At 39.6% G+C, this 15,606-nt stretch overlaps 1 protein-coding gene across 6 annotated transcripts in view; it reads left to right on the forward strand.

The window, feature by feature from the left end:
• KAT6B (lysine acetyltransferase 6B) overlaps window positions 1-15,606 on the forward strand; it is a 236,385-nt gene that overhangs the window by 165,816 nt on the left and 54,963 nt on the right. For all 6 annotated transcript variants that reach the window (XM_069068306.1, XM_069068304.1, XM_069068308.1 and 3 more), the window contains exons 11-14: window positions 1,344-1,459; window positions 3,360-3,501; window positions 8,442-8,603; window positions 11,457-11,550. In XM_069068306.1, the coding sequence (XP_068924407.1) occupies window positions 1,344-1,459; window positions 3,360-3,501; window positions 8,442-8,603; window positions 11,457-11,550 (514 nt within the window). The remainder of the gene's footprint in view (window positions 1-1,343; window positions 1,460-3,359; window positions 3,502-8,441; window positions 8,604-11,456; window positions 11,551-15,606) is intronic.

Here is a 15,606-nt window from a genome sequence, read left to right on the forward strand (position 1 = left end):
TTTCAGATAATAATCACCAACATTCATATGGCACTTTAGGTTTGCACAGTGCTTCATAACCTGTCTCATTTGATCCTCATAATTCTGTGAGATGGGTGCTGTTATCCTAGTTTGATAAATGAGGAAACAGTCTCGGGGAAAAAAGGTCTCACAGACACAGGGAGTATCAGAGGCAGGATTTTCCAAGTCTCACAATCTGTGCTCTTTGTTACAACTGTCTCCTAAGAGTTCAAAGGAATCCTTAAAGAACATGCTTTGTTGAGGTTAGACTTTTCTCCATAATTTCTCTTTTAAATATTTCATTTTGTTTCAGTGAGCTGTTATTATTCCTAGGCTTTGTTATTTGGTCTGTATTTTCCTAACTTGATTAAGTGTCTTCTTCCTTATTACAGTGATTGTGGATCTGTTAGGCATTTTTACATCCTTAAAGTACTCTGTAATGTTTTTTTTCACCATGCCCCTCCTCAGGCTGTGTATCACTGTCTCGTAGGGTAAGATAAAAGCAAATTTTCCCTAAAACTATCCTAAATCTTGCTATCCTGTGCTCTAATCAAAGTAGCTCTGGTTTTATATTTAAATATCATGAAAAAAGATCTTTAAGATGACCTTCAAACTGATTTGCCCAAAATAGACATGTGTGGCATCAACCACATAATTGTATCATCTTATCTTATTTGATATTGGCATCCCTTTGCAGTCATTTAATCAATATTAGCACTATGGCAGAACACCTTAATACTGTTTCCTAGAGTAGCGGGGTTTAGGTTTTTTTTTTTTCCCCATTGTAGTGTTATGTGTACTATCAACAAAATTCATTACAACTTTAAAAGAACATGTAGACGTGTTTGACAGCATGAGAATTCAAAAAGATTTTTTTGCAAAAATAATAGTCGATACTGTGTTCTTTATTCTTTTAAAGTCGGTATTGGTAAATTTTTCTTGAAAATATACAGGTAAAGGGGCAGCCAGGTGGCTCAGCCAGTAAGAGCACCGGCTCCAGCGTCGGGATGACCTGGGGATCGAATCCAGGCTCAGATACTCAGCACCACACCCAGAAATAACTGGCTGTGTAACCTTGAGCAAGTTACTTAACCCCAATTGCTTTAAAAAATATATATATACAGGTAAAGAAAGAATTCTCTTTCTTTTTATGTTACTTGCCTCACTTCCCCAGGAATATTATAAGGATCAAATGAGATTATATTTGTAAAGCTCCTCACACAGTAGCTGGAACATAGTAGGCACTTAATAAATGCTTCCTTCCTCCCTCCTCCCGTCCCTCACTTTCTTCCTCCCTTCCTCATTTTCACACTGACATCTTTACTTTTCCTCCCTCCTGACAGAAAATAGGATGCAGAAACGGTGTGGAATGCAGCGGACGGTACCCTTCGCTGATAGAATTTGGGAAGTACGAAATCCAAGCCTGGTATTCTTCGCCTTACCCACAGGAATACGCAAGGTAGCGCGGAGTAACCCTGACAAATGAGTGTGCTTTATGTGAGCAAAAGAAGAAACGTCACTTTTAAAGAGCATAGGCGCCTATGGAAAACCAGATCAAATTTGGTCCTTGATTCTAACAGCTCTCTTGCCTCTCCTAATACCCTTTTATCATCTTCATCTTATTTAAATGACCTGTACTTATTATTTACATATTCACTGTACGCCACGTCTTCTCGCTACTGGACCATAATCTTTCTGTGGTTGATTGGACAGGTATCTCTTTGACATGAAACAAGGTATGAAAAATTTTTTTTCCCTTGGGAAAATTTTTGAAGATATATTTACCACCAAATTTCCCTTTCTAATCAGAATGCTTTTATGTGTGTGTGCGCGCGCGCGCACACACACACGCACACACATAATTGGTACTTAATCTTATGTTTTCTAGATGCCCTTATAGAGATGTAGCAAAAAAAGGAAAGACCAGTATTAAACACCTTCCCCAATTTTTATTCCTGGAACCATTTTTGGTCAAGTAGTTTAAGAGAAAACATTGAGGTTGGTTTTAGGTATAATGAACTTTTAAGACTCCTAAATAACTACTGCTGGGTTCTGTTTAGTGTGAATAACAAATGCCCTGAAGTGGTCACAGGTATTGGAATTTCCATTATTCATAGTTATAGTTATGTAAAATATAGTCATTTGTTTCAGCCCAAGGAAAATATTCAGTGCAAATTCAAATAATGTGACCACTTCTGGGCATATCCTGTCTTCACTAATCAGGCCCTGCCTGTAGCGAAAGAGCAAGACCAACCGCCATGTGTCTGTCTGTGCAATAGTAATATACTTGTATTTCTCGTAGTCTTTAAGAACTGCCAATAAAAACAAGCTTGTGTTCCTTCTGGATTTCTACCTTATTTCTTTCTACCAAATCAGCATCTGCCTAGTCACCTAATTGGAATGAACTGGAAGTATGCATACTAGTACTTAAAGCATCAAATTGAGTGAAAAGATCTGATTTTTCTTCCTGGCTTCCATTAACTGGTAGTATTATCTTAGACAATTGTAATAAATTACTCTAACCCTTAATTTTCCCACTCTTGATGTAAGGGTAATCATATGTCTTGTACTTTGAGATCTCTATATAAAAGTTACCATGTTAAGTACAAGCTTTGAATTTGCTATTATTTATGTCGTTATTATCTCACAGTCCTTGAACCCTAAAGTGTTTAAAAGTGCTTTTTGTTTGGAACTGGGGATATCCTTATATTGTAGGTAGAGTACAAGTACTATGGTTGTTTATATTTGCAAGGGGAGCAATAATGATCCAAAGCAGGGAGAAGACTTGTCCAAAGTCATAGGAAAAGTCAGTGGTAGAACTATAAAATAAATTCAGGTCTTTGGATTTTTATTTCTTCCTTCTCTGTATTAGGCCAAAAAGATCCAAGGAAAGTTATCTTCTTTAGTGGTAAAAATGGAGACATCTCAGTTCTAGAACCTCCTTACTTCATAAGTTATATATAATATTTAATAAATTAATTTATAGCCATTCCTTCAGTAAAAACAATCACATTACCACCACTGTCCTTTTTAAACTAATAACAACATTGATGCGTAATATTGGAATTTGAAAAAGAATGTCACTATTGCTAGAAACTGGCCTCTAACTCAGTGTTGCCCTTGTGCAAATATCCTTTTGTTTAAAACATTTCTAGGAAGCATATGTTTCATTTGGATAGTAGAAATGGCAAATATTTCTAGTTATGTCATAAATGAATTAACATATCCTTTACCTCACTGTCTATCTGGTTATAATTTGTTTAGAGTACAGTGTAGAAAAGCCTTTAGGAAAATTGAACAATATTTAATTTTCAAAATTGACCCAAAATGCTAACTCTCTGATTTTTAAACTTCAACAGATTACCAAAGCTTTACCTGTGTGAATTCTGTCTTAAATACATGAAAAGTAAAAACATTTTGTTAAGGCACTCAAAGAAATGCGGATGGTTTCATCCTCCAGCAAATGAAATCTACAGAAGGAAAGATCTGTCAGTATTTGAGGTAGGCATGTGTAAAATGAAAACCCCATTTTAAAACAAAGTTAAACATGTACTCGTTTGCCTTCTAGAGGGCAAAAATTGTACGGAATTTTGATACTAAGATCCACATTTTTCTCTAGTGGGAACTTTTCCACTTTTTGGAGTTGTTCTAGCATTTAAACCAGTTCTTCCCAGCTGCTGGAATACCTTTTTACTATCGCAGTGACTTCTTTCCCTTTCCTGTAGTAATTATAATTCATGTCCACAAAAATTACATTCACCAGTGAATCTGTGACCTCAGTAGTCTTTCCATTAATTGCTTCTTTGGTGATAGAAATTAAGCTTAGCCAGCAGCTGTAGCAAAGCTCTGGTTAATGTTGCCTTTGAAGACATTCCCCTCTCCAGAGGGTTATGCAGCTGTAGACATCACCCTTTTCCACAGCCACCTGTGTTCCCATCCATTCCCTGTCAATTGATGGGGCCTTCTTGACAAGAATGCTGCAGCTGGTGAAAGCTCTCCCATCTCTGTGGAAGGCTGCCCCAACAGAGTTCTGCTGGTCACAGTGATTCCCGTGGGACTCTGGGGCAATAAACTCAGGCAGTTTCAAAGGCATTTGATGTTTTCAGAGTTGACTTAATGGAGGAAAAATTTTTAATCCTGTTTTTAGGATTTCAGTAAAATAGGGAGGTTTGAAGGAGCGTTAAGTTTAGGGCAAATGATAATCATTTTGTTAGGGGCATATTGAGTTGGAGATTCTGGTGGTACATGTAGTTGGGTATGTGCAACAGATAGCAACTGGAGTGCAAGAGAGGGATGAGAGAGAGAGAGAGAATGACTTACTCCCATGGAGATGATAACTGAACCTGTGGATGCTGATAGGATCTCTAAGAGATTACGAAAAGAGAAGAAATGATGACTCAGGACAGTGCCTTTGAAGAAACCCATATTGAACTGGCAGGACTTGGAGTGAACAGATTGGTTAGAAAACAGTCAGGAGAGAAGAGTGTCTCAGAAGCCGGGGAGAAGATGGTGTCCTAGAGGGAAGAATGGTTAACCAAGTCAGCAGGTACAGAGAAATCTAAGGGGATGAGTCTTGAAGGAAGGAAAACTGATTTAGGAGTTAAAAGATTGTTGGTAATCTTAGCAAGAAGAATTTCAGTTGAGGGGTGGGATTCCAGGGGTTGAGAAGAAAACAGGAGGTAAAGAAGCAGAGGAGCAGATGTGATGGAGTACTCTAGGAGAGCGACTTTGGGATTAGAGACCTAGAACTGAGGGACCTCATAGTCACTAAAGTGAAAGCAGATGCCCAGCCTTGGGCTTATGCACCTTGCCCAGGATCACACAGAGTGATAGTTGCTCAGTCAAGATTTGAATCTAGTTTCTCTGACTCCAATATTTTTCAGGGTACTTCACTGCTCAAGAGAGAAGATAAAGAAAATGATAGGTCAAGAAAAGGTTTCTTATGGACCTTGGTTACATTTTTATACAGTGAGGAAGGGCAAATTGAAGATGAAAGAGAATGAGGAAATGAGGAAGGAAGCAAGCTCTTGGAGGGTATGAGGCCAAGGGTAAAAGTAGAGAGATTGGCCTTGGTTGGGAGAAGGATGATCCTTATTGAATGGAACAAAGGAGGATAGAATTGGAGCCTGACGCAGAATGCTTTTGAGGTGTGCTGACAGCCGATGGTCTTTGTTTTATTGAGGAAAGCAGGAGGTGAACTCTGCTGAGAAGAAACAGGTAGTATAGGAAACTTTCAGAAAGAAGAGAAGGCTTGGAATAGCCACTGTAGGGAATAACTTAAAGAATCAGTTTGGGAAGATAAAAAGGATTCTCATGAAGCATTAAGGACGTCATTGAGATTATGTAATATTAATTTGTAGTGGACTCAGCACAGGTATAATGACTTTCTTCAACAGCAGTCAGGAGCACCCATGTCAAAAGGAATGAATGAGCTTTTATTAAACACTTAATATGTGCTAAGCTCTGGGGTTACAGTTACAAAAGTAAAGAAATCTGCTCTCTATGAGTTTATTTTCTAATAGGAGAGATAATAAACATAGAGAAATAAAGGTGAGCTGGTGGTGAGAGTGGAGATTTAGGGGGACCAGATTGTCAGACGTCTTCAAAGGAATGATGGTGGTGTTGATTTAATCGCGATTTGAGAACTGGAGGGAAGCTGGATTTTCAGAAAGTTGACTAGGGAGTCTAATGAACCAGGTAAGGCATTCACCAGTGAGAGGGAGTGGTTGAAGGGAAGGCCCAAGTGGAAGTTTGTTAGATGGAAGCATTAGAGTCTCTAAGGCATTGCTTGTATGTAATAAGGAGGGAGAGAGAGCAGACTCTAAGGCAGAAATTCTTTAGATGAAAGGGTTAAAAGGAGGCGACAGGTAGAGATAACCCAGAATCGAGATCTGGTAAGAGTATGAATATTAGTAGAAAAAGGAAGCAAGGTATTAAAGAGCGTGGAACAATACATAGTTGGAATAGTTAACTGTAGCATTAGGACTGTCAGAACAGAAAGTGATGTGCTATAATGGACTAGGAGAGAAGAGGTCACAGGAAGTCCAAAGAAATTGAGGGGGAAGAAGCTGTGGGTCTGCTCCAAGGGAGCTTCCCTCCCATGTGCAGGGCTACAGAATTAATGATACTCTATATCACAAAGGGTTTTACAGTTTACAAACTGCTCTACTTTCATTACGTCACTTGTTGCCAAGGGGAAGAGCCTTTCAGATTTTATGAGTAGCTTGGAGCCAGTGCTTAGAGGACAGAATCAGGCCAATGACCTTTTAGTATGAAAGTTGATTTGTGTAATTTGTCATTAATAAAGTTTGAGAAGGGTTAGACGGAATGATTTTTCAGCTCCTTCCAGCTCCTAATGTCCTATGATTCGTGTTAAAAAAAATCCACCACTTTTTTGTAACAACTTAGTAATAACAGTGGCCACTAATATGCAGCTGAGAAAGCCAGACTTGGAGTGTATGGCCTGGCTAGGGTCCAAGTCTCTCCTGGACACAGGCTGGTCATTTAGCCTTTCAGGCTCCTTAGACACTTTTACCCAGGAAGCACTTACTAATCCCTTCTATGTATCGGGTACCCTTCTGAAGAAGGATTTCCTAACTAGGGGGTTGATACACCAGGGAAATCACAAGCCCTTATAAAAGAAAAAAAACTGATAAATAATAATTTGAGGTTTGCACAGTGTTTTACCTACATTTTCCCTTTTGATCCTCACAGTAATCCAATGAGAGACATATTACTGTTATACCCACGTTATAGTTAAAAAAAACTGGAGGGTGGTTAGGTGGAGCAGTGAGTAGAGTGCCGGCCCCGAAGTCAGGAGGACCTGAGTTCAGATCTGGCCTCAGACACCACACCCACACACACACACCCACACACACACACACCCACACACACACACACCCACACACACACCCACACCCACACACACACACACACACACACACACACACACACACACACACACACCCCTAGCCGCGTGACCTTGGGCAAGTTACTTAACCCCAATTGCCCTCCAAAAAGCAAAAAAAGAAGAAAACTGAAATTGAGATTGACTTTTCCATGGCCATACAACTAGAAAGTATCCGAAGCCAGATTTGAACCAAGTTCTCCTCTGACTCTTAAGAGTAACACATTTTGCTCTCTCCCAGACTGCCCCTTACAACTTTGTAAGCAACTTCTGCTGCCTGTCAAGGATACCGCCCTTTTTATCTTGTGCTCTCTAAAATCCATTACTTTATTCATATATGCCATCAACTGCAGAAGGCATTCATCCTCCCAGCATTCTACCGACACTCCTGGTGCACATCTGCATACCTGCAGTGTCCTGCTGCTGTAGTGCCCTAGTTAATAACTCACATTGCTATAGTGCTTGCAGGTTTATGCAGCTCTTTCAGGAGACTAAATACAAGTATTATATTATAGAGCAGAACCTAGATTTCAGTCTAGCTCAGTTTGTGCTACTTTGTGCTGCCAGAGGAAAACCTGTCCAGCCAAATAAATAAAACCTCCTCCAGTTAAGGAGCACGTTGTCTCCTCTATGCCCAGTGCCTCATGCTTATATCTGATTATGTCGCTCTATGGATGAGTTGGGTCTTCTCCAAGGGAACCCATTACAGGAGTTCTAAAAATAACTTCTGCAGTATGAGAGTTTGTATGGTACACTAGAGACCACGAATGGTTCAGTTCATTGTTAAAGACCTCTGGTTAGCAAATACCCATTGCTCTCAAGAAAGATGCTGGGGAAATTCGTAACTCCATTTGATCTAAGAAATTGGCACCATTGCTTAGCCTTCTGTCCATAACCGTCAGTATCCCAGCGTGGTTCTTTTTATTTTGAACAGAAGTAGACTGTAATCATGGTACTTATTCTAGGTTGAAATTCATCTCACTTTCTCTGCAGCATTATTCCCAGAATAGAAGTTTTATCTTTTCCAATTATATTTAAAATGATGCTTGGGATAAAACCAAAATGGAGGCCTTTTTTGTGAATCTACCCCTCAGGGAATCAGAATAATACAGTTCATTTATTTCATTTTGGTGTGAAACCCATTTTGGAAATAGCACAGAGATTAACTTCCTTGAAAGTATTTTGATGTGTTTACGTTTCCTGTAATTCAGATATGTTTGGTTCAGATAAGGGGAGGGGGGCATACTTGTATCATTTTTGAACCATAAAATATAGAAACCAGAATTACTATATTGCCAACATTTTGCATTACGTTAAGCTAGTTTAAGAAGAAACTACAAATGTGAAGCCTGGGAGATGCTAGGCAATTTCTCTTCTATAGTTAACCTCGTGCTTGCTTAATGGAGTGTTTTCGTCTTGTAATTTGGGATGTGAAAATACAATTATATGCTTCCTAAAATACTTTAAACAAGAAACAGTGTCGTGTTCAATGGTACTTCTTGTGGTGAATAATGTTGTCTGTTTCTTTTGCTAGGTTGATGGGAATGTGAGCAAAATTTATTGCCAAAACCTTTGCTTGTTAGCCAAGCTCTTCCTGGACCACAAAACCTTGTATTATGATGTTGAGCCGTTCCTTTTTTATGTTCTGACAAAAAATGATGAAAAGGGCTGTCATCTCGTTGGATACTTCTCTAAGGTAAAACATGAGCTGTTATACCCTCCTTTCCTTTTTCAAAAATATCATGTGTAGAGCCTCTCTCTTTGAGTAAGGTTTCCCACAATTGTAATTTGAAGAAGTGACACCTGTTTCTGAAAGGCCAGCACCTCCCCAAAAGGGCTATCCAAGGAGATGAGGGAGGCACCTTGCCAGCACTGCTGATCTGCCCTTCCAGCTCCATCTACTGTTACAGGTGTGGCCTGCAGACTTGACAGCACTTCACCTCAACTTTCTGCCACTTACGTTGTTTTCCATGCAAAGTCAACACGAATCTTTGCCTTTTTATGCAGGCCCTAAGAATCTGTCCCCCTTGGCACATTTCAGGAGTGCGTTGAAGGCGCTCTTCTCCTTCCCATCCCCAAGAGCAGGGAGTCGGTTACTTAGAAAGAATGTTCACGATTTGTCTTTTACTGGTATGTTTCCCATGCCCACCCATCTTCCCTACCCTCCTACATCCCTCCCTGCTCCACCCTCACCCTCTCACTTTGCTCCATGGATCTTGCTCCCAATTTTTGCAGACTTCTCTCCTCTTTGTTCCTTGTGTCCATCTCCTTTAACCTGAAGAAATCTGACTTTGTCCTGAAGCTACTTCATCTAGCACCAATTTTACCTCTCCTGATCCCCAGCACACTGGAGCAGGACAGGGAAGGAACATTCTTCGTGTTATCAACCATGGTTGCTCCCAGGCACCTTTCCCATCCCTTTCACTCAGCACTCTCTTCTGCCCTGATCACTCCTGTTCACTCCTCTGCTCAAGATGTTCCAGTGGCTTCTTATTGCCTAGAGAAGAAAATATAAAGGCAAAATCCTCTTGCAGTTTGACTCCACCCCTTTTTTTCTGGATGACACATTACTCCCCATCACACTCTCTGTATTGTAGCTAAATTGGCCTGCTTGCTCTTACAGGGATGAAACACTTCTTGGCAGAAGCTGACTCCATGCCTCAAATGCCCTTCTCCTTCCCCACCAACCCCTTTTCCTGGAAACCTCTAAGTCCCATCAAGGCTTGGCTCAAGCGGTGCATCCTTCAGACTACTGTAAATTTATTTTGTATTTTTATATGCCTTATACTTTTTCTCTTTGAACATGCTGCGTCTACCCAAGGAGAGTATAAACAAGACTTCTTTCACCTTCAGAAACAGCACCTGGCATGGGGTTTAGGACTGATAGATGCTTATTAATTCATGCTTTTTGGTGGATATGCTGTTGCTTCAAGAGCATCTCACCTGTGCAAGAAGTTGACATTTTAGGTGTCCCAGGCTAAAATGGTGATTGCCTGTTGCATCCACTACTGCTCACACTGCCCCTTCAGTTCTGACCCAGAAGGGTCCTTGGTATTCTCTTCATCTGTCATGGTTTGTTACGCCCCCATGTAGGGTGGGCACTTAGGCACAGCTGTCTCAACATGCTCCCTCTCTTTTTCTGGGTCACACATCTAATATCTTCTTCTTTCCTGCTGCCCTTCAGCAATTCTAAGTTCCCTTCTGGTTTCCTTTTTATCTAGCCGTGATCTGCTCTGTCACACGATGGCCTGTGCCTCTTTTGACCCTGAACCAATCTGTGCACACCATCCTTACTGTATCCCCTGAGCTGGCCCAGCCTCTCTGGCAGTAAACTCCCTCCATGCTCTTTCCTCTCCCCCCCTCCCGGTCAGTTTCTAGTGGCCAGCATGACAGAGGAGGACTAGGTAAATAAGGTGCACTTTCAGGCAGCTCGTCAGCTGCAGAATCCTAACCATTCTTTCTTTGCGAGAGCCCTAGATTAAAGCGATCAAGTGACAGTTGGGTCAAAACTACTAAGTAAAAGTATTCCCCAAATCTCTGAATGTTGAGGTGTTTGTTAGATGATTCTTTCCAGCTCATCTTCCTAGATTGACAGCTAAATCAATCCTTGCTCTTGATCTTTAGACTCTGAATATAGAAGATGTAGACAAATCTTTCTTCACAAACATTCTTTACTTGTATTTAAGAATTTTTTTTTCCACCACTTATATACAAAGCAAGTTCATTAAGATCTGGGTATTCTGAATTAGTTCTTTGATATAATTAGTATAATTTGTGATCAGTCTCATTCCTGTTTTGTACTTGGCCAGAGTGTTCACAGGCTCAGATAGTGGATAGTATTTGACATCACTTTTTTATCCTTAGTAAAAGATTGATGCTTTGATGCCAAAACCCATAAAAATTCCAAATTCCTCTTAAGTTTAAGAATTTTGTCACTTATGTTTTCCAGTTTCTACTTTTGTTTCTAGTTATGTACACTATCTCTGCTTTCTTTGTTGTTTGGAGGGCTTAGAGGTGTTTTTTCTTTATTTAATTTTTAGACTTCTGATTTCTCAGACGTTTTCACTTGGCCACGGAAAATCTCCCCATGCTTCAGATACCACTTTAGTTATACTAACATTAGGAGCATTTTCTCCAAGGTAGAAAATAAAATATTAGTGAATGGAGCATGTGATTTAGCATGCTTCCAGAAGCCTGGCTGGACGTCTGGAGGGACTTTGGGCATTGCTTTCCTCTGTCTCTCCTTGACAGATCCAAGTCATTTAAGTATGGAAAGGATTTCCCCTACTTTCTTGACTTCTGCCGGTAAGGTTGGTACATCCCTGGATTCTGTGTTCTGCCTTAGAGTATAGTTAAGAAATGCGCCCAACTCAGATGATTTGTTTTGAACTGTTGACTCCATCAAATGCCAGACTTTTTAGCTTTGGTCTTGCTGTGACATTGCTGTTCCTTGCTTTCCTGAAGCAGTGTCCAAGGGTGGCGATGAGTGCAGGGAGGGGCCCACGTCAGCGGTGCTTTGACATATTTCATCTGCTTCTCCTTCCCTCAGGAAAAGCTTTGCCAGCAGAAGTACAATGTCTCCTGCATAATGATCATGCCCCAGTACCAAAGGCAAGGATTTGGAAGGTTTCTCATTGACTTCAGTAAGTGAAGTGCTTTATTTCCATTCATGATCCAAAGAGCCTATGAGTGTTAGGGGAAACGGTAATACATAAAACTTTATTTAACCTGCTTTGTTGTTTTTATCAATAGATAATGGGATTTCTATTTATATTTACATAGGTTAGAAAAGCATCCCCAAGTGAAAAATTTACTGCTTCCCTGTTATCATACTCCTGGAAATTGAGACAAGATCTTTCTCACACAAAGCTATTATACTGAATGAACTGGCTAAATTACATTCCATTTTGTGATGCTTGTTAGTACCAAAAGAGGCAATTATTTGAGATTAAAGCTAAAGGAGGTATTATTTCAAGGCATTCTCAGTTTTCAAAAAAAAATTGCCTCTGTTTTACAGAAAGGAACATAAAGGGAATATTTCTATTAAAATAGTTTGTCTTTTCAGGAAATCTCTCTTGTAATAGTGACTAAAATCCATTTTTCCATTCTTTTCATTATAATCTACAAATTTTCAGTTTTTTAGAGATCTACCAAAGAACATTTGCTCAGTATATGTTTGTTAAATTATCCAAACTCTCTCAATCATATGACTAACTAATATGTAAATAGACTTGCACGAGCAAGTGTTGAGAAGACATGTTGGGGGAATTCTTATAATTTATTGTCACCACCATTAATCTGATTAGGAATTAGTAGGTAGCTCTGGTCATTGGAGATAGTCAAACCCAAATACCCAGAGTGATGGTCGTTCCCAGAACATGGACATTTCTAGCCTTATGAAAATATGGTCAGCAGTATCTCTGCATTCTATGGATCACTGTGTTCGCCCAAAAGGCAGAACGAGTCAATCAACCACCAAGCATTTATTGAGTACATACTGTGTGCCGGGTTCTTTGCTGGGTGCTGAAGAAACAAAGACACAGACATTTCCTGCTCTCACAGAACTTCCATTCCATCAAGGATGAGAAGGTATAACTGTAAACTTAGACAAAATCCAAGGTACTTAGAAAGGGTGAGGGCATTGGGAATTGGAAAAGCTTTGGGTAGAAGGTAGTACTTGATTTGTCTTAAAGAAAGTAAGGAATTATATAAGGAGGGGAGTGGTTCCACAGAAAGAGAACAGCCAATGCAAAGAGATGAGGTGCTGTACATGAAGAACATAGAAAAGATCACTTTGGCTGGTCTGTAGAATGTAGAGAAGGGAATAATGTGTAATGGGGCTGCACAGAAGAGCTGGGGCCAGAGAGGGGAGAGCTTTAACAGCCAGGGACGAGTCTGGATTTGCCTACTGGCGAGAAGGAGTCTTTGAAGTTTAGTAGAGAGTTTAGGTAGTCACGTAGTTAGGTTGGTGCTCAAAAAAAATTACCCTGGTGGCTTTGTGGAGGATGGATTGGAGTAGAAGGAGACTGAGAGATCATTTCAATAGCCTAGGGAAGAGACAATAATGGCCTGAATTTGGGTGGTAGCCTGTGAGGAGAAAAAAATCAGCTGGGAGAGTTCTTGTGGCAAGATTTGCAGCTGGCTAGGTGTGTGGAGTAAGGAGAGGGAAGAGTTACACCTAACTCCTAGGTTATGGATATCAGAAAACAGCTTCTCAAAAACTTAAGAAATAATCTTGTAATATTCACTTAGTAAATTACTCATTAAATGGTAACGCTCATAAATGTGATCAAGAAAAACCATTATTATGGTTTTTAGGGTGATATGAGATATGTCTGTGTCCCTTAATGCTGAATATATGATATCTGGAAAAGACACATTCATCACTAGATTCATTAACTAGGCTTTACTCTTTTGTGGGGGAAATTACACTTCTATATTTTTATGTTTTTGTTCATTTGCAATAGGGAGTGTGTCTTTGGGAGACACAATGGTACAATGTCGGGCAAAGAGCCCTGGATGAATTTGGAGTCAAGGACCTGGGTTATTATTATGTTTATATTTGTTTGACTTTGGGCAAATCACTTGCCTTCTTTCTCTGGGCCTTGTTTTCCTTGTTTGTAAAATAAAGTAACTGAACTCCAAAGTAACTTCCAACTCTAAATCTACAATCCTTTTCTTCCTCTAGTATCTGGAGTGCTAAAAAGTACATCTACCTGTTCATGGAGAGGTCTTTTCTCTGGGAAGTGATGTTTAGATCCTTTGTTCAGAAATTTAACGTCAGCCCATCCATGAGTTAATCCAATAGTTATTATTAAGAATGATTGTCTGGCATCTCTGTCACTGGGTCAGTCACTACAAAAGTGCTTATTTGCAAAAGAGCATAATTATTTCCTGCATCCTTCCGCCTTAAAGCCTAAAACAGTGATGATTTTGGTATAGAGTAACATTGTTTTGTCCCAATATAATAAAACCTTATTTATATAGCATTTTCTGAGAATGAATGAATTCACTTAAGTGAATTTTCAAAATAACTTAATTTCTTTCTTTAAATAAATGTTTGCTTGTTTTAACCATTTGGATGGGAAAGATAAAATGTCTTCTACTTTACAGCATTTGTAAATATCAGATTTAACTGAACATAATTAAACCTTTTCTTTATGATATGGACTCAGTTATTAAGCCTCTTTAGCATGGGATTATGGGAAAAGAGCTGGCCCCCAGGCCAGGAAAACCTGGGTCCAAGTTATGTCTCTGGCTCACAGAATGACTGACTGAGTGCATGAATAAAGTGTTCATTAATCACTTGCTGTGTATGGAGCTGGAGATGCACACAGGAAAATAGGATAGTCCCTGTCCCCAGGCAGCTCCCTTGAGACTGTTGTTGTAGAGCAGCACTTCTTAAACTGTTAGGGTTGCAAGTAGGAAAAGTTGAAGAAGCCCCATTGTAGAGAACATGTTGATCTGCCCTGGTAGAGGAAGTTTTTTAACTAGGGATGTTCTATATGAAAGAAATAACAGATTCAGTCCGGGAAAAGAGAGAAAAAGACAAGGTAATGTGCTCAGTATTGGGGATATAATATTTATACTGTGAGGTAATTAGTTCTCTGCATTCTTTTTATTTTATTTTTATCTCTTTCCTCTCTCCAGACTCCTGACTGGCAAGAGAGTTCTTGTGTTGTTCGGCTTGCCTCTAGCGCTCCCTCCCCCAGTGCCCCAGTGTGGAAAATGAGATAACTCAGGTTGTCGAGAATCTCCTATTAAGTAATAATGAGTACAGCTCTATAGAAGGTGTCAAAAGTAAAGTGTGTGGTTTTAGTGTAGGAGCTACACAGCATTACACGAGAAATCTTTCATAGCTCACAGGCCTTTTTCACTGATTGGTACCTTTGTGTCTGCGGATCAGAAGATCGAGGTTAGAAGACTGGCTTCTAAATAAATGGAACTGCTAATGGGAGTCAAAGATTTTTTTAGATTGAGAGTAGAAAGAGAGGAGATGTTGGGTCTATGATCCAGTGGACTAGATGAGAAATTATGATGAAAAGGTAACACTTAGGATTGGCTGGGCATCAGTGCACAACAGGGCAGCTCAGGATTGGACCCGATTAAGGTTTTTAAGCATCATAGATCCTTCAGGAGCTGTCTTGTGCCCTTTTGGCCATGCCTTTGCTTTGTCCCAGCTATGCAGAGTTTTAGGAAGAGGGGAAATAATCCCTATGAAGAAGGGATCAAAAGGATTGTTAATATTCATTTGAAGAAGACAACATATGAAGGAGGGAATTTAACAATCGTCAAAGCAAGAGAAAATGCATTTAAATTATAACAGTAAAAATGTATGTGTGGTGGCATAGTATGACCTCTGTAGTGAGAGACAGGATTCAGATATTGACTCTGATACTCAGTTGTGTGACCCTAAACAGGTCACTTAGTCTAAGTCTCAATTTCATTATCTGTAAAATGAAGATAATAATGCCCATAGTATTTATCCTAAAAAGGCTGTTGTGAGGATCAAATGAAGTATGTATGGAAAGTGTTTTGTAATTCTTAAGACACTATATAAATGGCACGTTTAGCATTTAGTTAAGATATTAAGGGTTCTCTATGGGAAAGGATGGGGAAAAGATACTGGGATAATGATAATGATACAAGAAACACCAGACATCAATAAAAACTTATTAAAAAAAGAAATTAAGGGTTCT

The sequence above is a fragment of the Petaurus breviceps genome, unplaced genomic scaffold, assembly GCF_028583685.1.
Source record: "Petaurus breviceps papuanus isolate PSGF00001 unplaced genomic scaffold, PetGlider_PUasm1.0 90762, whole genome shotgun sequence".
NCBI classification, from domain to species: domain Eukaryota; kingdom Metazoa; phylum Chordata; class Mammalia; order Diprotodontia; family Petauridae; genus Petaurus; species Petaurus breviceps.